General features: G+C 63.6%; 1 protein-coding gene across 1 annotated transcript; it reads left to right on the forward strand.

Annotated features, from left to right (window-relative positions):
• Nucleotides 1–652: 652 nt before the first annotated feature.
• On the forward strand, nt 653–17,942 carry SMTNL2 (smoothelin like 2). The gene is made up of 8 exons (XM_045487284.1): nt 653–1,158; nt 7,504–7,594; nt 8,051–8,293; nt 8,854–8,920; nt 9,616–9,762; nt 10,477–10,594; nt 11,137–11,288; nt 17,149–17,942. The coding sequence occupies exons 1-8, from the start codon at nt 751–753 to the stop codon at nt 17,273–17,275; spliced, it is 1,353 nt and encodes a 450-aa protein (XP_045343240.1). The 5' UTR covers nt 653–750; the 3' UTR covers nt 17,276–17,942.
• The last annotated feature ends 2,926 nt before the right edge of the window (nt 17,943–20,868 follow it).

The following is a 20,868-nucleotide window of genomic DNA, read 5'->3' on the forward strand; positions in this document are numbered from 1 at the left end:
GCTGAGCGCCGGCCCCGCTCCGGGCGCTCCTTCCATTATGAATTTAAGTCAGTTTACAGTTTACAACTACAGGAGAGTATCTTTGCCCATCATCCTGTCCTCCTTAAGGCACAATTGTTTTCATTCTTCCCTTCCTTGTGATGGGAGGGGGGCAGGGACCGGACAGTTCTGGGGACTGCTCCCCCCCTCAGGTCTCCCCGACCAGTGGGGGAGTTCCCACCCCCAGCGGGACCGGGCCCTGCGGGGGAGAGCCCGGCGACCCACAGCCCGCGTCAGTGGTCTCTGGGGTAAAGTCCCCTCGGGGGCCGCCGCCTCTCTCCAGGCCGCACGTCGCTCCTCTGGGGCGGGGTCAGGGGGCTCTCGGACCCGACGCTCCCCCTGCGGCCCCGCCCCACCGGGCAGCAGAGCCCCGCTCTCCCCCTACAGCGACTCCGCGCCCCTGCCCCCACCCGAGACCACGCCCCTCTCGGCGCCCGCCCTTCCCACCGCCCGAGGCCACGCCCCCGCGGCCCCGCCCCCCTGCGGCGCCCAGTCGCGGGGCTCGCGGGCCCGCCCCCGCCCTGTGCCCGCCCCTCCCGCCGCCAGAGGCCCCGCCCCCGCCCCGCCCACCGCCCGCGGCCCCGCCCCCACCCGCCCTGCGCCCGCCCCTCCCGTCGCCCCTCCGGCGAACCCGGCCCCGGGCGGCCAGTCGCGGCCCGGAGCTGCGGAGCTTGGCTACTCTGCCCGCTCGGACGGCGCGCCCGCTCGGCCATGGAGCAGGGCCCCGACCCCGAGGAGGCGCGCACGGTGCGCGAGGCGCTGGGCCGCTACGAGGCGGCGCTGGAGGGCGCGGTGCGCGCGCTGCACGAGGACATGCAGGGGCTGCAGCGCGGCGTGGAGCGGCGCGTGGCGGAGGCTCTGCGCCTGGCCGGCCCGCTGGCGCGCACGGTGGCCGAGCTGCAGCGCGACAACCAGCGGCTGCAGGCGCAGCTCGAGCGCTTGACGCGGCAGGTGGAGGCGCTGGGCTTGGCGACCGGGCCGTCCCCCGCGCCCGGAACGCCCGGCTCGCCCGGCTCGCCCAGCCCCCCGCCCGCGCCCGGCGTCCCCAGCCGCGCGCCCCGCCTGGGCACCGCGCGCTTCGCCAGCCACGCCACCTTCTCGCTGTCCGGCCGCGGCCAGGTGAGCCTCGGGGCGGGGGGCGTCGGGGGCGTGGGGCCGCCGACGCGGGGGTGCTGGGCTGGGGGCAGGGCCTCTGCCGGCCGCGCGGGGACTCACTCCGGGGTGGGAGAGGGCCCTAGAAGCCTGCCCGCTGCACCTGTCTCCGGCTCCCGGCCCCCTCCTTTCTTGGGAGCCAGGCCCTGTCTGCCCCGAGTCCTGACTCCCTCTCCCCTTTGTCCCATGACGCTGAGGGCTCGGGCGCTGAGGTTCGGCCCCTGACCGGTTCAACACCGCCTGGGCCTCGCCGGCAGCCCCCGGCTCCCCCACCTCCATTCATGCGCCCCCTGCGTCGCCGCTTCACTGAGGCCTGACGGCTCTCGTTATTAATTAACCCAGACTGAGAACTCAGGCCCGTGTGTGGTGTGTGTGTGTGTGTGTGTGTGTGTGTGTGTGTGTGTGCGCGCGCGCGCGCGCGCGCATGTGAGGGGGAGGCCAGGAGGACGCAGTGTGGTCGGGGCGGCAGCGTTTGGGAGCTCGCAGGGGGTAAAGACAGATGGGAAACCAGCCTGGAGCAGGCTCCAGCTTCCTGGGGTCAGTGACCCGCGTGGGGGTGGGGTGGAGGCCGGTGTGGACCAGCACGCTCAGCATGGGGCCTCCTGGAGAGAGTTTCCATGGTGTGCGCAGTGGCCTTAGGTGGGATTTTCCACTCTGCTCAGGCATGTGCTCTGGGGTGCGGTTTCCAGGGTCCGGGTCTGAGTGCTTTGCACCTGCTGCCCCTCCTTGGTTCCATCCGTCATCCGTGCAGATCTCCTGTGTGGGCTGGGCTGCACCTCGGGGGCCAGGAGGAGGGGGATCACATCAGCCCCTGGAGGTCCCAGCCGGGTGGGAGGTGGCCCCAGACAGAGCAGTGCCAACAGTGTGGGCAGCTGGACCAGATGTTGTGCCCCAGTCCCTTCCAGGTGGGTGTCCCGGGAAGGCTTCTGTGCCAGAAGCCCAGGGCTTGCTGTCGCTGCTGTTGCAGGTGCGGGTGCGATGGGGACTGTGCACGTGCAGGCTCCGCGATGCTTTCAGAGGTGGGGGGTGGAGAGGGGGGCTGGTGGGACTGAGAGGGGAGGGCTGAATGGTGAAGGCCCTCTGGGCGCTGGCTAAGGGAGCTGGGCTCTGTCCCTGGTGTCCGGTGCTCCGTGGGAAGGGTCTGGAAACGTGGAGACACTTAATTCTGTGCCATGAGCACGACATACTACACATCCGTGGTATAAAATCACCACGGTGCGGTGAGCTCACACGTGCCTAATCAACTGTGTCATCGGCTGTTTCTGAAGTTGGGTTTTAACACACGTTTGCTACTTGTCTGCTCATGGAAGCCGCTTCCCAAGTGTCCAGAGACATAACGTCCCAGTCGTATGTGTGTGACCGCAGGTACGCACGTGTGTGCTCATGCATGTGTGACAGGAGGCTTTCCCGTCATCCAGCTGTCTCGGTGGGAATTGGCCGTTCTCACCTGAGGTGACCTAGTCATCTTGCATATCATGGGGGTGGTGGGTGAGGGGCACTGGGCAGGGAGGGACGAGGTTCTCCTTGTTCCGCAAGGTCCGGGATGGCGGGTTGGAGGGTGGCTGGAGACGGGGTGGGTTAAGTGGGATGGTCCAAGGAGAGGAGACGATCTTCAAGGGGGAGTCGGCAGGGAGGCACAGACAGGAGCCGTGCCTGGGGAGCTGTTGGGTCACAGATTGGGGTGGGGGGGGGATGCCGGGATCTGTCTGGGTCCTGTCCAGTGTGAGGGGCTGCGGGACATCCAGGCCAAGCTGTCCCAGAGCAGGTGCAGTCCCTGATCTGGCGAGCCAGGAGGAGTCAAGGCTGGACCTTAGGGAGCCATCAGGGCAGAGCCTACAGCGGAGCCCTGAAGTGGGTAAGGTGTTCAGGTAATTGTGCAGCAGGACGGGGAGGAGCTGCTGGGCAGCTAGGGGGTCCCAGAGAGCCCGCCCCTAGAAGTCAAGGGGACAGCACTTGGAGGAAGGGGGCAGGGATGCCACGGATTTTGGGACAGGGATGGAGGCACGAATGGGAAGTGGGTGTGGGCTTCAGAAAGGTATAGATGGGCACTTGGGTGGAGGATGGCCAAGGTCTCCGGGGGGTCAGAGGTCGTGCAGCCCCCTGCGCCGAGGCAGCACCCCCTCTGCTGGCTTCAGAAGCGTTGTCCCCACTTCTCCTGCGGCCCCCTCTCAGGAGCGCGGACGGGCGGCCTCCAGCCAGTTTCTGGCGGCAAGGGGGACTGTGGAGACATCGGTATGTCCCCACTCTAGCAGCCCACAACTGGGTGCTTAGTCACGACCTGAAAGCCAGGGCTCCAGGCTGGGCCCCAGGGTGTCTGGTTCTGTGTTTCGTGCCCCGGGTCTGTGTCACAGCGGGGAGGGGCCAGTTACAGCCGAGGTGAGGCCAGCGGGGCCTGGTGTTCCACCGCCCCTCTGTAATAAGCGGTGAGATTTAGAGAATCTTCTGGTTTCTGCTGTTTCAAACTTGGGGCTGTTGGAAGTGCAGATACTTAGCACGTAAATGGGTCCTGAACTCCGTGCAGAAAGAGTCGATCGTGCAGTCCACTTCTGGGTGCACAAGCCTTGACCTTGCTCGGTGGTAAGGAGACAGAAGAGTAGCCAGGGCGGCTCCGGGAGGAGGGAGAGGGCAGGGCCATGGAGTGGGAGAAACCAAGGTGGACTTCCTGGAGGAGGCCCAAGTCCCGGAAGCAGACAGGAGCTGCTTTTGTCATGTTTGCTGTGAGGCCTTGGGAGCACCTCCTCAAAGGTCGACCTCAGTTTCTCAGGATCTAAACCCGAGGGGGATCGGGCCAGGCGGGGTGGGCCCCTCAACTCTGAGCCGACTGGGTCCTTATAACGGTGACATCAGCAGGGTCTGTTCATAAGCATCCACAGAGCCGCAGCCGTGGCCTCGCAGGCAGAGGGAGCCCGCGGGGGGCCTGTGGTATGGCGGCAGCCTGAGGCCAGGCCGGGCCTGGAGCGTGGCCCTTGGAAATGTCCTCGGCTGGGCTGGAGGCCCGGGCCCCCGCTGGCGGAGGCCCTCAGGGCCGGCTGCCAGGAGCTCTGGGTCGAGGCCGGCTGTGAAAGAAACCAGACTCCCTTATCTGCCTTCCTTTCCCAGACACACTGTGTGATAAGAGAGGTAAATGCTTTAGGGAGATGTTTGGGTTGAGTCTTGAAAGCCGAGTGTGAGTGGGGGATGGGCGGCAGTCTCAGGACGGGCTTCTGGCCCCTCCCGGGCTCCTGTGCCCACGCGTGAGCCCCCACACGTGAGCCCGCATGGGGCCGGCAGCACTGAGAATGCCTGAAATTTTCCCACCCTCCCGAAGCGTCTGCAAAGTTCCCAGTGAGAGGATCGTATCTCCCGGAGTCCCTGCAATCAGACCTGTGTCACCCTGCGCCTCCCTCTCATGCTCTCAGGCCTGGGCTCCCTTATGCGGGGGCGGGGGCGGGGCTTTTCCTAAAGTCCAGATGGGGACCGTTCTGTGCTGCTTCCCGTCCCCAGGGCTCACCAGTGATTTCTGCCCCAGCACACAGAGGCTGCCCGGCCCTGGTTCTCTTCCTGGGGGTGAGGCAGCCCCCCCCCCCCCCACCCCATGCCGGGAGACGCTGGGAGAGTGTGTCTGAGGTCCCAGGGTGTGCTTGGGGACCAGGACAAGTCCTTGGTTTAAGGCCTCTGTTCTGCAAAGGTCCTGCTGGGGCGGTTATCCCATTGTTAACCCTTTTCCTCCCCCTCATCTGGCTAAGACAGGTCTGGCAGGGGCCAGGACTCGCCCTGCCCCAGGTCCCGGGGGACACGTTTGTCCTGAGCTGTCCTCTGTTCTCTGGAAGGCCAGAGTGCCTTGTGGACAAAGTCTCAGGTTGGGGTAGGAGACCCGGGTCCCAAACTTCCACTCCTCTACCCCTCCCCAGCCCATCCCGCCAACGGGTTGTGTGATGATGGTTGGCGGGTGGTCTCCCAATGACCCCTTGGCCTGAGGGGACAAGGGGTAGTTCCAGTCGAGGGGAAGTGGCAGTGGGGGGGGGGGGGTGGTGGGCAGGAGACCCAGGAATCTGGCTGGTCCAGAACCTACTTCCTGTCTCGTTGTGGCTCCTGGTCCCCTGGGGCGTCACGGGGGTGGGGGACCTGCTACATGCAGGGGCAGGCGTCTGGGGCCCCCCCCCCCCATTCCTGGGAACGTGGTTTCACCATCACCCTGTCCCTCCAGGCCCCTGCCCAGACCTGTGGCACCGGTTGGGCCAGAGTAGGAGGGTGGGGGGACATGGAGACCCCAGGCTGAGCTGGCCCCGGTGACAGGTAGGGGCTGGAGTTCAGGGTGGACCGGCTGTTTCTCCTTCTGCTGCTGATTTGGCTTCAAGTTAGGGGTGCCCGCAGGGGCCCCCCTTCTCCACAGCCTGGCCCCTCCCTCTCTGTCCTCCTGAGTCAGGACTTGAGGGGTCCCCTCCTCTCCCAGACCCGCCCCCCCCCCCCCCAGGGCTCTGAGTCCTGTCCTTTCCTCCTTCTGCAGGGACCCACACCCCACAGAGGGACAGCCCCTTCCAACTCTTCCCCTGTCCTCCCAGCTTCTCCCCGCTCCGCCCTCTCCCACCCCACCCCTACCTCATTCAGTCCCTAAATCACCTGCCGGCCTCTTCTCTGCTAAACCCAATGAGCGCTGTTCAGATCTCATCTCGACCATTTCCTTGACCCGAGGCCACCTTTGGGCGCCCCAGGCACGCCCGTGTTCTTCCAGAATGTGTCTACCTGCCTCACCCAGCCTTCTCCAGGCTTTCTCCCCGCACCTCTGGCTGCCCCTCTGTAGACCCCTCTTCGCCCTCCAGGCCCCCCTCCACCCCTGGCCACCTCTTGCTCTGGGCGTGTGCTGAGGACACAGGACTCCTGCTTGTCCCTCATTGTTCCCTCTTAAACTGTAGACTCAAACGCACAGCTGTGTCCTGACCTCACCTCCTGGATGCCCCACGGGCACCTTACACTCAATGGGGCCCGAACTGAAGTCCCTGTTTTCCCACCAACGCCCCTTCCTTCCCCCCCAGGTCACTTATCCCTGCAGTCACCCATCAGAACGCGTCACAAGTCCAAGTCGTCTGTCTGTGCAGACGCTAGTTGTCCCCTCCTCATCCACCTGGCGTACCCTACACCCGGCTTGGGCACTGCTGCCTCTGGGGGGGCCCTCCCTGACCTGCTGGGCTGGACGCACTCTCGGGCTCTGCTCGAGGTCCTGGCTCCCCCGCCAGAGCGATCCCCCCATGGCACAGTGGCCACCCCTAGCACTGGCTGAGGGGCCGCTGAGCCATCTGGGGCCAGGGGTGGTCTTTAGTCGTCTCGGAACCTCGCAGGCAAGAGCCAGCCTGGAGGTGTCTCGGGAGAGGTGTAGCCAGCCTCCAAGTGGCCCTTGGTACTGGGGGGTCCGCCCCGATCCCCTTCCCGCCGGGCAGACCCCGCCAGCCCTGTGGACACGCCGGGCCCTCCCCACCTCCCTCGCTTTGGGAGAGGCAGGAGCTCGGTGCAGGAGGACGTCCCTCCTGGCCACAGATCACAGGTGATTCTCACGTGTCACTGTGGACAGGACGCCTCTTCTCGGAGCCTTGGGCTTTCCCTGCCGCGTGGGGGTGTTAGCACGCACCTGAGAGGAAGGAAGCACATTGGCGTAACTGGCGTGGCCAGAAAAGGGCCTGATGCTCGATGGATGCTCTGCAGTGTACCTCCCTTATCTCAGACGGGGACACTGAGACCCAGCAGCGGCATGACCTGACCCCCGGCTCCCCCAGGGGCTCCGGTATTGGCTCCACTGAGGTTCGGGGGGGGGTGCCGGAGGGCCCCGGAGCCAGTCAGACCCTCGTATCCCGGGCATCCAGGCAAATCTTGTGACCGCGTCCCACGGAAGGTCCTCAGCACGAAGGCTCCAGTGCCTGCTGTTGGCCCAGAGAACCTTAGGGTTCTGGTTTCAGCGCCCCTACACGGGCATCCGTGTCGGCTGGCCACGCGGGGGTGAGAAGGGCCAGGCTCTTGCCGGGGCATCTGGTCCAGGCAGGGGAAGGGTGGGCCACTTTGCGTCCTGCCAGGAACCCCATTCTGATCTTTGTCTCTAGTGCTTTTGGAGTCTGGGGTGAGCCCCAGAGAGTCGTTTGCCTGGCAGGATCATGGGGGCTCAGCAGCCGGGGCTGGTCCACGCCAGCTCGCTGTGTGGCCTGTGCCCAGTACCGTATCTCCCAGGGGCTGTCTCACACGGCAGTGTTACTTGTCCCCAGAACTGGGGGGGCCTCAGACAGCAATCTCGGGAGGGGGCAGCCGGCCCTGCCTGACTGGACCCCCCTGGTGTGTGTGTCTCCGTAGAGCGTGGATCACCAGGACGAAGCCAGCGAGGTGGACACAAGAAAGGCCTCAGACTCGTGCATCGTTGAGAACGGGCACCAGCCTGGGACAGGTAGGGGCCGACGGCAAGGGGGGCCGTCCCGCGGCCAGGAGGGGACGTGGCCCCGAACCCCAGCAGGCCAACAGGCTGCCCGCAGGGCGGCTTCACTCGGGGTGAAGTAGAACTCTGTCAACGCAGAGGCAAATGGGAGGTCTCGAGGGGATGGACTTCCCTGTTCCCGGAGGAAGCAAGTGGGCCCCGAGGAGATGTCCACGCAGCGGACAGCACAGCGTGGCCGACAGGCTAGGTAGTATTTACTGAACTGATGGTGACAGCAGTTTGGAACAGACATAAACTCCGGTTGCATTGAGGCGTCCCCAGAAGAGGGAGGTCAGGGAGGCCTTCCTGGAGGAGGTGGGAGGAGGGTTCACAGAAGCTGGAGTCCTACTGGGGGTGGGGGGCGGCCTGAGGCCCCTGCAGATGCCTTGGCTGACTCCCCCCACCTTCCCCACTGGCCTCGTGTTTCAGGTCTGGGCGATGGGTCCCCAGAAGCCGCTGGAACCTTACCAGCACCAGAGCCCCCCAGGCCTCGCCCCGTGAGCCTTTCCCTGCAGCTGCCTCACCAGCCGGTCACGGCCGTCACTCGGGTTTCGGAGAGGTTTTCAGGGGAGACCTCGGCCGCGGCTCTCTCGCCCACGTCTGCCGCCATCCTGGGGGGCCCCAGCCCGAGCCCCAGTGAGGCCACCGCACCCCGGACTCCAGGTCCCAGCGGTAGGAGCGGGAGAGCATAGCCTGGGTGCAGACCCCACAGGGGTGGGGGGCTGGCGAGAGACTCGGAAAACCTGGGACCGAGCTGCCCACCTGTGCCCGGTCCCTGTGACGCCCTTCCCTGCCTGACTCCTTCCAGAGATGCCGTGAACTGGCGGCTTCCCTTGGGGAGACCGTGGCTTTCATTCCGGGTCAGGCTGTGGTGAGGACGTGGCCGGCACCCTGCACACTTGGCAGGGCTCCACCAGCCTGCTGTGGGCCTGTGGTCAGGGCCTGTGGTGTGTCCTGGGGTGGGGCTTCCAAAATGAGGGTCTGGCGACAAAGCGTGCTGCACCCTGGGACCTGTGCTCCCCAAAGCAGCCGGGAACGCCTACAACACCTTTTATGTCCGAGCTCTGAGCTCCTAGCCCCTCTCCCTCAACTGTTGGCCGTGGGGGGCCAGCCTAGCGGGGGGGGGGGGGGGGAGGCTGCCCATCCAGGGAGCGGTGTTGGGTCAGGGAAGGGCGCCGGTGGCTGGCCTCCCCGAGGCCGTGGCTACTTCTGTTCCTCTCCTTGTCCTGCAGAGAAGAGTCCTTCCGCCCCGAGGTTGAGCTCTGGCTATGGGGCAGCATCGGCCGGCAGGAGCGACAGGTGCGTTAGGGTGAGGCGGCCGGGTGGGCTGTGCTGTCCTGGGACTTGGGCTCCCTGTGCTGACCCGGACCTTGGAGAGCCGGGCAGCGGGTTGCAGGGGAGGCCGGGCCGCGGGGCTCGCTGGACAGCCTCGTTTGGAGAAATGTGGCCTCGGCTGGCTTCTCTGTGGACCCTGCAGAGCGGGTCCGTGTGGAGGTGGGAGGGGGTGTCTCCGTCCCCACAGAGGAGGGAGGGTGGGAGGGCCTCTCCATGCGGGTGCCCAGAGAGGCCCTGCCCCCCTCGTGGTACAGACCCCCTCCCCCAGCCTGCAGCTGTCCCCATATTCCCCCAGGCCAGCTGGCTGGGGGTGGGGGGCTCGCTTGGCTTTTCGTTTAATAATAAAGGAAAATGGTGACTTTCTGGCAAACCGTTCAGGAGGAAACAAAGAGGGTCTTATCTAGTGGTGGAGAGGGGCCTGGTGGGGCTGGTTCGGGGTCCACCTTCTGCCCCAGGAATTGACACCTGCTGAGGGGTGATTATGCCAGGCATTGGGTGCCCCCTGCAGCGGGCCAGACCTCTCAGTCAGAACCTGCCCAACAGGTTGTGCCTGGTGCCGCCCTGCCTCCTTTGTTCCTGCCTCGGTCACTGGGGGGAGGGGGGCCCTGGGCCCGAGTGGGCTGGGACATTCCTGACTCGGTGGTTCTCTCTCTCCTCAGCCCACCCCTGGTGACGCCTCGGTCTCCACCGGCCACCGCCCAGGCCCGGCGCCGGGAGCTGGTCAGGTCGCAGACGCTGCCCCGCACGTCTGGGGCGCAGGCCCGGAAGGCCTTGTTTGAGAAGTGGGAGCGCGACACCGCGGGCAAGTACGCACGCTCGCGCCCAGACCCACGTGGGGGCCAGGCCGCGCAGGAAAGCCGGCCCAGCCCTCTTCCCCGGGGCCCGGGCGCAGGGCAGGGCCCATGATGAGAGCCCCTCGCCTGCCCTGTTCCAGAGGTGCCCCAGGCCGCCCTCCCCGCCTCACCTGGCAGGACGGGGAGACCACGAGGGATAGTGGGTTAGGATTCCCGGGGTGGGGGGGGGGGCTGTGGGGTGACACCCTGCCCCCCTTAGGGACAGGGCTGCTCTTTGAACGGGGATCCAGTCGTCAGCATGACACCTGCTGGGTGCAGGGTGGGCTCCCAGCCTGTGTGGTGAGGACGCCCCTAGCCCCAGCTTCCTGTGACCAGTGAGGGAGACCGACCAGGGCAGTTTCCCCGCTGAGCCAGATCTGGGCTGTGTCCTTGGGGCCACCAGGGGGACCACCCTCCCGGGCCTAGGAGGCTAGGAAGGGAGCTGTCAGTGAGGGTTACGTCTGGGCAGCTGGGACGAAGGGAAGGGAGCAGAGGGCAGGGGCCTGAGGCCACGTGTCCCAGGATTGCCAGGTGACCCCCGATTCCCAGTGTGGGAAATGGATGCGGGCTGGCAGCCGGAGGGAGGGTGGTCCTGCCAGCGGGGCGGCTCCCCGGGGTGAGCAGAGCAGGTGGTGTGCGAGCGGTGGGGACCCGCGGCCCCACAGCAGGCAGGCACTCTTTGCGCAGGGGGAAGGGCGAGGTGCGGGCCAAGCTGAAACGGTCGCAGAGCTTCGGTGTGGCCAGTGCCAGCAGCATCAAGCAGCTCCTGCTGGAGTGGTGCCGGCAGAAGACCCTTGGCTACCAGGTGGGCCCAGACCCCGCCCTGGCCTGGGGGTGGGGGGGGGGGACCCTTGGCTACCAGGTGGGCCCAGACCCCGCCCTGGCCTGGGGGTGGGGCGGGGGACCCTTGGCTACCAGGTGGGCCCAGACCCCGCCCTGGCCTGGGGGTGGGGGTGGGGGGACCCTTGGCTACCAGGTGGGCCCAGACCCCGCCCTGGCCTGGGGGTGGGGGGGGGGACCCTTGGCTACCAGGTGGGCCCAGACCCCGCCCTGGCCTGGGGGTGGGGGGGGACCCTTGGCTACCAGGTGGGCCCAGACCCCGCCCTGGCCTGGGGGTTGGGGGGGGGACCCTTGGCTACCAGGTGGGCCCAGACCCCGCCCTGGCCTGGGGGTGGGGGGGGGACCCTTGGCTACCAGGTGGGCCTAGGCCCGCCCCAGCCCAGGGGCCCCTGGTCTGCTCTGGGAGAGGCTGGGAGCATCTGCTTGATGGGTTAAATTGGGTGGGGGGCGCGGAGGTGGGACGGAACCCCCGCTCACGCCCCTGTGTTGCCCCCGGCCCGCCGGAAGCACGTAGACCTGCAGAACTTCTCGTCCAGCTGGAGCGACGGCATGGCCTTCTGCGCCCTGGTGCACTCATTCTTTCCCGACGCCTTCGACTACAGCGCCCTGAGCCCCGCGCAGAGGCAGAAGAACTTCGAGCTGGCCTTCACCATGGCCGAGTGAGTATGGCGGGTGCTGAGCCCCGCTCCTGCCCCGGGGGAGTCATCTGCGAGGGTCCTGAGGCCATCCCACGGCCTCCTGTACGGATGGGGAGACTGAGGCCTGAGGGGTCGCCCACACTCGGTGCACCTGCCCCTTCGCTGGGTGCCTGGCCTCTGCTGTGTGGTCTGGGAGGCCAGCCACGGGCCGGGCGTGAGGGACTGCGGGGCGGGCTCTCCCAGGGCACCCAGCCTGTCCTCTCAGGGTTGGTGGGGAGACACTGTTGCTTGGGCAAGCAGGACGTTGAATAATGTCTGCCTCGGAAACATTTTTAAAAATTCTTCAATAAGTAGATTTTGCTTCCCTAAATGTTGTCCTAGCGTTTGCTGTGAAATCGTCTGTGTTCCTAAGACTGGCTCTGGGAGGCGATTGGGCGGGGAGAGATTCTAGGATTCCCTTGGCACTTGGGAAGCCAGTCTGGGATTTGGCCGGTGGCTCAGGGCAGCCCCTGGGGCATCGGGGTTCTAGCTGGGGTCGGCAGGTGGGGGTTGCGGGCTGTCCCCTGGGGCTGGTCGGCCTGACGTTGTGGGGCCCGGAGAGCAGCTGTGTGGGGAGGGCTGGCTCCCGGGCTGTGCGTGTGGGCTGGCAGGGAGCTGGGGCAGAGGGCCTCCTGTCGGTTGGTCACAGTCCAGAAGCAGAGGCTCAGGGGAGCCTGGGGGCGGGGCTCAGGGGATGCTAGGGGGTGGAGGGGAGGAAGGTGAGAGGGAAGGCGCAGTTTCCTGGAGGGAATGTTTGTCTCCTGCCGCAGCCTCTGTGCCTGGACGTAAGCCCGTGAGCAGCACCTGCCCACCAGGTCTGCATCCCCGGGTACCCTGACCAGGGGGAGGCCTCGCTCCAGACCTGTGTGCCCTCCGCACTCCGTTCCTGGACCCCAGCCCTGGCCGGGGAAGGGGTCGGAGCCTACGGGTCAGTCCTGGGGGCAGAGTGGAGCCGGCCTGAGTTGTGGGAATGTCGCCGTTGCCCCCGTGCAGTGGTCTCAGGTGACATGCCGGGACTCTCGGCCCCCGCGGGGTCACAGAACTCCTTCTCTTTCTTGGCTGCTCGAGCGAGCTGTCTTCCTAATCGCAGAAACGGCTCTGGTCGGAGTGTGTTATGCAACTGGACCCAGACGGCGGTGAACCAGAGCCAAGGGGGACAGCACAATGTCGGGGAGGGACACCTCGCAGGGGGAGGCCCGGCTGCTCGGGCCTAGAGACGGTGGCTGTCAGAGCAGACTGAGCGTGCAGGGCGGGGGCTCTGATGTGGGCGCCGCACCCCAGGACCCACCCCGGAAACTGGGCCGGCGAGACCCCACTCGGGCCCCTGGTGTTTCCTTCCCCAGACCAGGCTGGGCCGGGAGAGGGGGCCCTGGGCCTCAGGGTGGTGGCCCTGCCTCCCAGATGGTGGGGAGCACAGCCCCGCCCCGCCAGCCAGAGCCAGATTCTCCAGTCTCGGAGCACAGAGCACGTTCCTTCCGTTCCCAGCCTGGAGGGTCAGGGTGTGTGCAGGCCGCTGCACATTTCGCCTCCCTCCTCCCCAGAGCCAACGGTGGGGTGGGGGTGGGGGGACTGAAGCCTGGCCCTGCCTCTTTGTGGCCTGAGTATGGCTGGGGAGGGGAGGGTGGTCTGCCGGCTAGGGGCCCAGGGCAGGCCTGTGTGGGGAGCTTGTTTGGGGCCTGGGAAGGGACCTCCCCTGGGAGTCCCTGGGGGAGGTGACCTCGCAGATATGGGGGGGGGGGGGGTAGGAAGGTGGCCTCCTAAGAAGACAGCAGCTTGGGTCACCTGGCTCGCTCCCGGGACACCAGGCTGGAAGGAAAGCACAGGACCCCTGCTGGACGGTTCTGGGTACCGGTTTCTCAGCAGACACTCCCCAGGTTTGCCAGCGAAGGTCCGGCAGACTCACGGGCCCACGGGCGGCAGGAGCAGGCTGTGCAAGGTGACGGGGGTCTGGGCTCCATGGGGTCACAGCCTTTGCACAGGAACAGAGGACAGACAGGCCCCTCAAACTGGGGGTTCACCCCCCCACACACACACACACATCAGGAAGGAAACGTTTGCAGACCGTTCTGCGAGCGAGGGCCTTAAAACCACAAAGATGCACCGGGAGCTGGGTGGCATGAGCCGTGTGCTACCCCTCCTCCAGAGAACTCCCGGCCCCGAAGATTCCCCGCGGCCTAATCTGTGCGAGCAATGCGGTGTTGACAGCAAAGTACGAGCCCTCGTTGGACAGGTGTCCTGGGCTTGGAGAGCGGGAAGACCGGTCCTTTTATGGAGGGGGTGCGGCGGTGCGCGCGGGCCCTGCCCTCTGCGCCCTGCGCCCCACATCTCCAGGCCGAGCGCCCGCCCAGAGCCGGACGTGTGGCCTGAGGCTCCCGCTTGCCCTGCAGGGAATGTGTCCTGCTCTCGGGTTACGCCCCAGCAGAAGGGGCTTCGGGCTATTTGTAGTGTCTGTGTGTCTCTGTCTAAAACCAGACTGGAGGCTGTCGTCCGAGCCTGGCATCTGCGTTTAGCGAAGGCTTAAACAAATAAAAATAGCCCCTTGAGCCCCTCCTCCCTCGCCCTCACAGGCCAGCCCCGTGCCGACCGCAGATCGTGACAGAGCCGGGGCAGGAGAATCCTCGGAGCCTCGCTTTTAAGCCCCAAGCAAGGTGGGGCTCAGTACGTTCACTCAGAAATGACGGCACACAGGTGTCACCCCGGTTCTTGCTACTCGGTGCCATTGAAGTGCCTCGCGCTTTTCCCTTTGGGCTGTTTCGCGGCGCGGGAGTTACGCTCCTATCGCTGTTACAAACGCACTTGCTTCCTTTTAGTTTGAAAGGCAATGGGGTGTGTGCCCAATAGTGTTCTGCCTTAACCGTACCTCAACTCTTTAAAAAGGGCAGTTGGGGCCTCTAATATTTTGAGACTTGAGTATTTTTATAAAAGCCACTACTGACCATTTTCCTTTTCTCATATCCCGATTCTGAAATTTCATTCAACCCGCGTGTGCAGCTTTTAGGACTCGTGAGGTTACCGGTGTAGCTGCTGGGGTGGGGACCGGGAAGCCAGAGCCTTGCCCGTGACCTCTCGCCTGGGTTGTAGGGGTGACGGCGGGGTAAGGCCTCAGTGCCCACCCTGACCGCGGCCCTGAGGGCGAAGCCTCGCTGCCCGGGCAGGGATGCCGTGGGTGGGAGCCGGTGCAGAAGGGGGTCGGTGGACCCTCCCTGCGCGGGTTGGAACATCCTAGCCATTGTGGGCGGGAAGAAGAAACCAGAAGCAGGGCGCAGGAGAGGGTCCCAGGTGCCCTTTGGAGGCCCAGGGAGGGAACCGGAGAGATGCGGTTTCGGGGAAAGATGTGATATGAAGATTCTCTTCCAACGCGTGAAAGGCTTTGGTGGGGAAGAGATCAGGCAGAGAACAGACTTGTGGGGCCATCCGTAGGAAGTACCCAGCGGCAAGTGAGCATAGGGAACAGGAGGGAAACTGTCCTGGCCAAGAGCCACCTGCGGAGGGATTTGACCGCGGGGCGCTGGGGCCCGTGGCCTGAGCCTGGAGAGGAGCAAGGCCAGGCCGGACTCCCCCGTGTCCGCAGGATGCGCTCCGTTCTCTTCCGAGGCCGAGGTCAGGGCTTTAGTACGGCCCTCCTCTAACTTGGGGACCACTGTGGCCAGCCTCGGGGAGTGATGGTCTGGTGCACATGCATGGCCCGCCCACACGCACCTGGTGCACGTTCAGGGCCCCTGCGGGGCACGCTCACACGCACCTGGCTGGCGGGTGTGCAGGCAGCCCTGGGAGGAAGGCGGGAGCGGAGCGCAGCAGGTGCTGACGGCTCAGAAGGTGAACTCAGGCCGGAGAGCTTGGATTTGCAGCGCTTCGCCGTTAACAAAGCGCCTTCCCATGCCTGCCCTGGTCAGAGCTCGCACTTCCCCGACCCCGAGCCCGGCCCTGGCCCGTCTGGGACGCCAGGCCCCCGTCACCTCACAAAGCCGCCGGGTTCCGCCATTGGCCACCGGCTCCAAACCGAGGGGGAGGGGGCAGTGGGACCCGGGACAGACGTCCCCATTTGCTCTGACATTTGGTTAGTGACAGGAAGTCTGGCACATGGCCAGCACAAGATCCACCCGCGAGATCTGGCCGGCAGGCTCTGGGGGACAGGCCACAACCTTGGAGGCGGGGGTCTGATCTCTGCTGAGGACACGGCTAGCAGACCCAGGATCTGAACTCCGCTGTTTAGGGCCCAAATTCTGACGAAGATGGCACCCCCCGGGGACGTGTGCTGAGCTCTCTCCAGGCACAGAAGCCGTGCGACCTGCGCTCCCACCCCGCCCCGTCCCCGTGCAGGGGCGATGATTCCACGTGGGGGACCGGGAGCCCGGGAGAAGGCCAGGTGTCTTTCTTGCCAGGGTCAGGGAGGACGGGGCCGGCCGTGAACCCCGACGGTCATGCACTTGTTGACAGGGGAGGCGGGGGTCCCTGGAAGCAGGGGAGTGCCCCGTGCTCGCTGCTGAGCGGGGGTGGTCACGGACGGGAGCAGGTGTGGGAGTTGGTTCCGGGCTGGGTCCCCCAGGCCCGCCGCTCTGCGCGCTGGGGAAGCCCGCCTCAGCCTCCGGAAGGACACCCGCTGTTATTTCAGGGCGCTGTTATTTCGGTGGCGCTGACCCCCGCCGCCGTGGGTGCCGCCTCGTGGGTCGTGGGAGTTGGGGCAGCGGGGGAGCCGCTTTCTTTCCAGGGCAGTGTCTGCACGCGTGTTTCCCAGAGCGCGAGGCACAGGCCCAGGGGTCGTAAGTGGAGGTAGGCGGGTTTCTGAGCTTGTGACCCGTCAGCAGGCAGTGAAAGCAGGTGAGTGTTTCGTGACCAGCGTTCAGGAACAAGTGTGGGGCAGGAGACACGAAACGCCACGGAGGAAATCTCGGTGGTGAGACGTTGGTGAGCGTTTTCCGCGTGCACGTGCTGACCTGGGGTGAGAAATCGCCAAGGGTGCGTCTTGGAAGAGTTTTAAAAGACGGTTTGAGAAGCCGTGTGGGTGACTTTTAGGTTTTACTTCATTTTACATTTATTTTTCTCGCTCGTGCTGATTTCCCACAGGCTGCCGACGTACGTCGAAGTTTTTAGTGAAATTTAGTTTTTAAATTAAACTGAAACTTGACTAACAAAGTTTTGACTCGCATTTACTTTTTAAGTGGATTTAGTGAAAAGTTCAAAGTGAAATTAAATTTCACTGAAACTTGCAATAAAGTAAGTCTTCTTAAGTCAAAACGTGAGGGGCGCCTGGGTGGCTCAGTCGGTTGAGCGTCCGACTTCAGCCAGGTCACGATCTCGCGGTCCGTGAGTTCGAGCCCCGCGTCGGGCTCTGGGCTGATGGCTCAGAGCCTGGAGCCTGCTTCCGATTCTGTGTCTCCCTCTCTCTCTCTGCCCCTCCCCTGTTCATGCTCTGTCTCTCTCTGTCTCAAGAATAAATAAACGTGTAAAAAAAAAAAATTAAAAAAAAAAAAATGTGAGTTGTCGCAGTGGTTCCTGGACGCGGGGGTCTGGGCAACCCGCCTCCGAGTAGGCGACTCCAGGGTCTCAAGGGGTTTCTCGGGGTCTGCTGGGGTCTCTGGGTGTCTCCAGGGCCCTGCTGGGGACTCTCAGGGTCTGCGAGGGTCTCCCAGGGTCTGCTGGGGTCTCCGGGTGTCTCCAGGGGTCTGCTGGGGGGGGGTCTCCCAGGGTCTCCTGGGGTCTTCAGGCATCTCTTGGGGGGGGGGTCTCCTGGGCTCTCCCGGGGTCATGGAAGGCCCTGTGGGGACACCCCTCCTCTCTCCCCAGGGTGGCGGGGCTGGCCGGTGGCTGGGACCCTGGTCCTGACCCAGCTTCTGTGTTTCAGGAATCTGGCCAACTGTGAGCGCCTCATCGAGGTGGAGGATATGATGGTGATGGGCCGCAAGCCGGACCCCATGTGTGTCTTCACCTACGTCCAGTCTCTGTACAACCACCTGCGTCGCTTTGAATGAAGCCCGTGGGGGCTGGGTGGCCAGGGCGCAGGCCTGGGAGGCACTGTGGGGCGGCCCCACGGGAGTCGCGTGCGTTCTGGTGTGAGCGCGCCCTGCCCCGCTGTGTCGCTGATGCGCCCCCCGCGCGCAGGGGCTCCGAGGAGGAGGGAGCGCGCTCGGTGCTGCGTGATTATCTCCCTGCAAATAAAAGGCTTGCCTGTGGATTCTGGAATGTGAGATCCCTTTTCCCTCGGGCGAATTTGATACATTGGCTTCACCGGGTTACATTGGTTACCAAGTGTGTGTGCTCAAAATACCCAGAGTTTTGTTTTTTTTTTTTTTTACTTTCTCACTGTATCTTGGGTTCCCTTCCGCCGTCCCTGGGGCCTCTGCCGGGAAGCAGGGAGGACGCCCCAGTCCAGCCTGACGCGGAACTGTTCAGTCTCCCCCAGGTCCTGGGCGGCAGATGACCTTCAAGTTACCCTGGCTGGCTGGGCGGTGGGAAGGCCGTCACCTGGTCCCCAAAGCTCCCTGTCTCGGGAAGTTAACGCTTTGGGGGAGGACGAGGCCCTTTGTGCATAGAGGTAGTTTTTATTCACATCTTTTTTTAGGGGATTTGCTGGAGATATTTATGAAAAGTAACTATGTACCATTGGCCGTTTGTACATAAAAAGATGTGTCAAACTTCGCTTTGGATTGGTTGTTTCTGTTCGGGACACCTGGGGCCTACGGACGACAGAGTTTGCATGCATTCCAAGTGAAAGTCTGCTCAAATCCCCCCTTCTCTGCTTCTGCAGCCAGATCGCTGCCCAGGAAATTGACAACCACGTCCACGTACTTGTCAGTCGGGCTCCCTCATCCCTGCTGCCGGGAGACGTGGTCTGGGAGTCCCCTCGGGTTTCCAGGGGACTCTGGGCCTTGGCTGGTGGGTCTGTGATAACGGTGGCCCACGTGTGGAGGAAGCCCACCTCGGCCACTGCTCTGTAGTCACGGCGATTTGTGCTAGGATTCCAACAACATCTTTAGGTCCTGCCAGGTGCAGTCTTTAGCTCCTTCAAGAACCGTTGTCTTTTTTTTTTTAATGTTTATTTATTTTTGAGACAGAGACAGAACACGAACAGGGGAGCGTCAGAGAGAGAGGGAGACACAGAATCCGAAGCAGCTCCAGGCTCTGAGCTGTCAGCACAGAGCCCAACGCAGGGCTTGAATCCATGAACCGTGAGATCATGACCTGAGCCGAAGTCGGAGGCTCAACCGAATGAGCCACCCAGGCGCCCCTAAAATTTTTTTTTAATGTTTATTTATTTGGGGGGGGAGGGGCAGAGAGAGAGGGAGACACACAATCCGAAGCAGCTCCAGGCTCCGAGCTGTCAGCACAGAGCCCGACACAGGGCTCGAACTCGTGAACCGCGAGATCATGACCTGAGCTCAAGTCGGACGCCCAACCGACTGAGCCTCCCAGGCGCCCCAAGCACCATTTTCTAATTCGGCTGGACTTCAGTCACGCGCTTGCAGAATTTCCCTTCGAGCAGCTAGTATGTTCTTCAGCTGGTGCAGTTTGGGCTCCTGTGACCGCCTAGACGCACACGCGTGTCCCCCGTGTGTCGGGAGGGCAGGGGAAGAGCTCTTTGGGGCGTGAGGGGGAACGTGGTGGGGTTTTTTGGGGGGGCCAGCAGTAGGTTCAGCAGATTCGCTTCTTCGGGACAAGTTCTCGTTCCACGTTTTGGATTTCCCCACAGCGGGAACCAGGAGAGGGGCGGGGAGCCCTCTTGTCAGCAAAGACGCGGGGCCCGTTTTTTATCATATTTTGTTTCTTCATACTGCAGCTTAGGGTTTCAAACCTAAAGCCGATGTGGAACACAAGAGCCCTATAAAAATCATTTCTGTATGTGACTGAGTATTCGCGCATGTTAAACGGAACTCTCCGGAATTGCAGATGTGGCCGCACACCTTCGCTCATGAAACAGAGCAGCTCCTGCCGGGACAAGGAACGATTTCTCTTCAACGTTCAGCACGATACAGACCGGGTACCGTTTAAAGCAGGGTCTGTCTGTGATGATCTCGTCTGTGGTCTTCAGGGAGAACTCGGACACCTCAAGGGGTTTCAAACCTCATGACCTCTAGGACAGAGCCTGGCGGTTCCCGGGCTTGGGCAGACAGCGCAGGAAGGCTGCCCCACGTCAAGACATTAGGAAACCATCGTTTTAGGTCAGGGTTACTTAGAAGTTCCGTCTGCGAAATCCAACTTCAGGCACAAATGGCTTCACGTCTTTTTTCGTTTCCCTCCCCGGAGAGAATGACTTCTCAGCGTGCCTCTAAGATCCTCTCGCTTTTCCAGATAGATTCCTTCACCTGGCTTTTGTTAAAACTGATTAAGTCGGACCAAACTGGCTTGTGTCTCCCTGACGTGAACGTTTCGCCAGAGCCAGCACGGGCTCTAGCCTTTCTGACAGCTGATGGGTTATTTCTCAAGGCAAGTGAGAGCTTATAAGCACTTTCTGAATATGATACAGCACATGCTGGTTAGCAGAGCACGGACAGGCCAGGTGTTTGGGGAACAGTTTGTTAAAGCCAATGAATTTCGCAAATGGTCGAGAGGATGAGAAGTTCTCTGCGTCCCAGGCCACGGTGCTCAGGACTCTGTAACCAGAGGAGGCGAGCGGGGGGCACTCTTTGCTGCAACGCCAGGACCGTCGGACTCCAGGCGATTGGGTGGCCAGCTAAAAATGCTGGTTAAGTCGGTCAGTTGTGGGTGGGACATCTCGCCACCCAGCCGACGCAGCTCCAGACTGGGATTCTTGAACTGGTGACGGCTGACGCTGCTGTCTCCCTTCTCTTAGCCTGCTCTCAGGCTGCTGCTGATGGCAAATGTTCCGGCGTGACCGTCCATCCCATTTCCCTTGCTTCTAGCGCCTTTGATGTCTTATCTCTTGGTTCTTCGTCCTCCTTTGACATCCAACAGCCTCCGTTGTCCTTTGAAGAGCACATTAAAGATGCCTGGGCAGGGGCACCGGGGTGGCTCAGCCGGCTAAGCGTCCGACTTGGTTTTTGCGGTTCCTGAGTTTGAGCCCCGTGTCGGGTTCTGCACTGTGCTGGGGACCCTCTGTCTCCCTCTCTCTCTCTCTGCCCCTCCCCTGCTCACTTCCTCTGTGTCTCTCTCACTAAGTAAAGAAACTTTTTTAAAAAATGCCTGGGCATGCGTCTTCCCTAGGAAGCATCAAGCAAGGCAAAACACCGAGGAAGGAGGGAGCCGAAAATTCTGGGCTCTCCGGGGCATCCAGGCAGCCTCCGTGGGATTGGGCCGTCCGACCAGGTGTGATAAAGGGCCGCGAGGGGGCCCCGAACAGTAGGGCAGGTGACAGGGCTGGTGGCAGCGGAGAGATGCATCCAGACTGGCCACGGCCATCCCTCCGCTGGGTCCAGGGCTGGCACGGGGCGCGGGGGCAGTGTTGGACCCTCTTCCTGCCGCCCGAGGCCTCACCCGCACCTCCAGGTCCCCCGTCTTCCCGGCCCCTGTTGTGGCCCCCCTGCTGTCATCAGTGTCCTGAGGCAGAGAGCCATTCAGTTCCCAAGGTTCTGGTTCAGAAATTCACGGAAAAGCGGGAAGACGAGGT

Source organism: Leopardus geoffroyi, chromosome E1, assembly GCF_018350155.1.
Source record: "Leopardus geoffroyi isolate Oge1 chromosome E1, O.geoffroyi_Oge1_pat1.0, whole genome shotgun sequence".
NCBI classification, from domain to species: domain Eukaryota; kingdom Metazoa; phylum Chordata; class Mammalia; order Carnivora; family Felidae; genus Leopardus; species Leopardus geoffroyi.

Bases quoted from the DNA above. Each gene is read 5' to 3' on its own strand.
- SMTNL2 (XM_045487284.1), top strand. From the start codon at position 751: ATGGAGCAGGGCCCCGACCCCGAGGAGGCGCGCACGGTGCGCGAGGCG. The intron at 7,595-8,050 runs GTAGGGGCCGAC...CTCGTGTTTCAG, and splicing joins CGGGCACCAGCCTGGGACAG to GTCTGGGCGATGGGTCCCCA. The intron at 8,921-9,615 runs GTGCGTTAGGGT...CTCTCTCCTCAG, and splicing joins TCGGCCGGCAGGAGCGACAG to CCCACCCCTGGTGACGCCTC.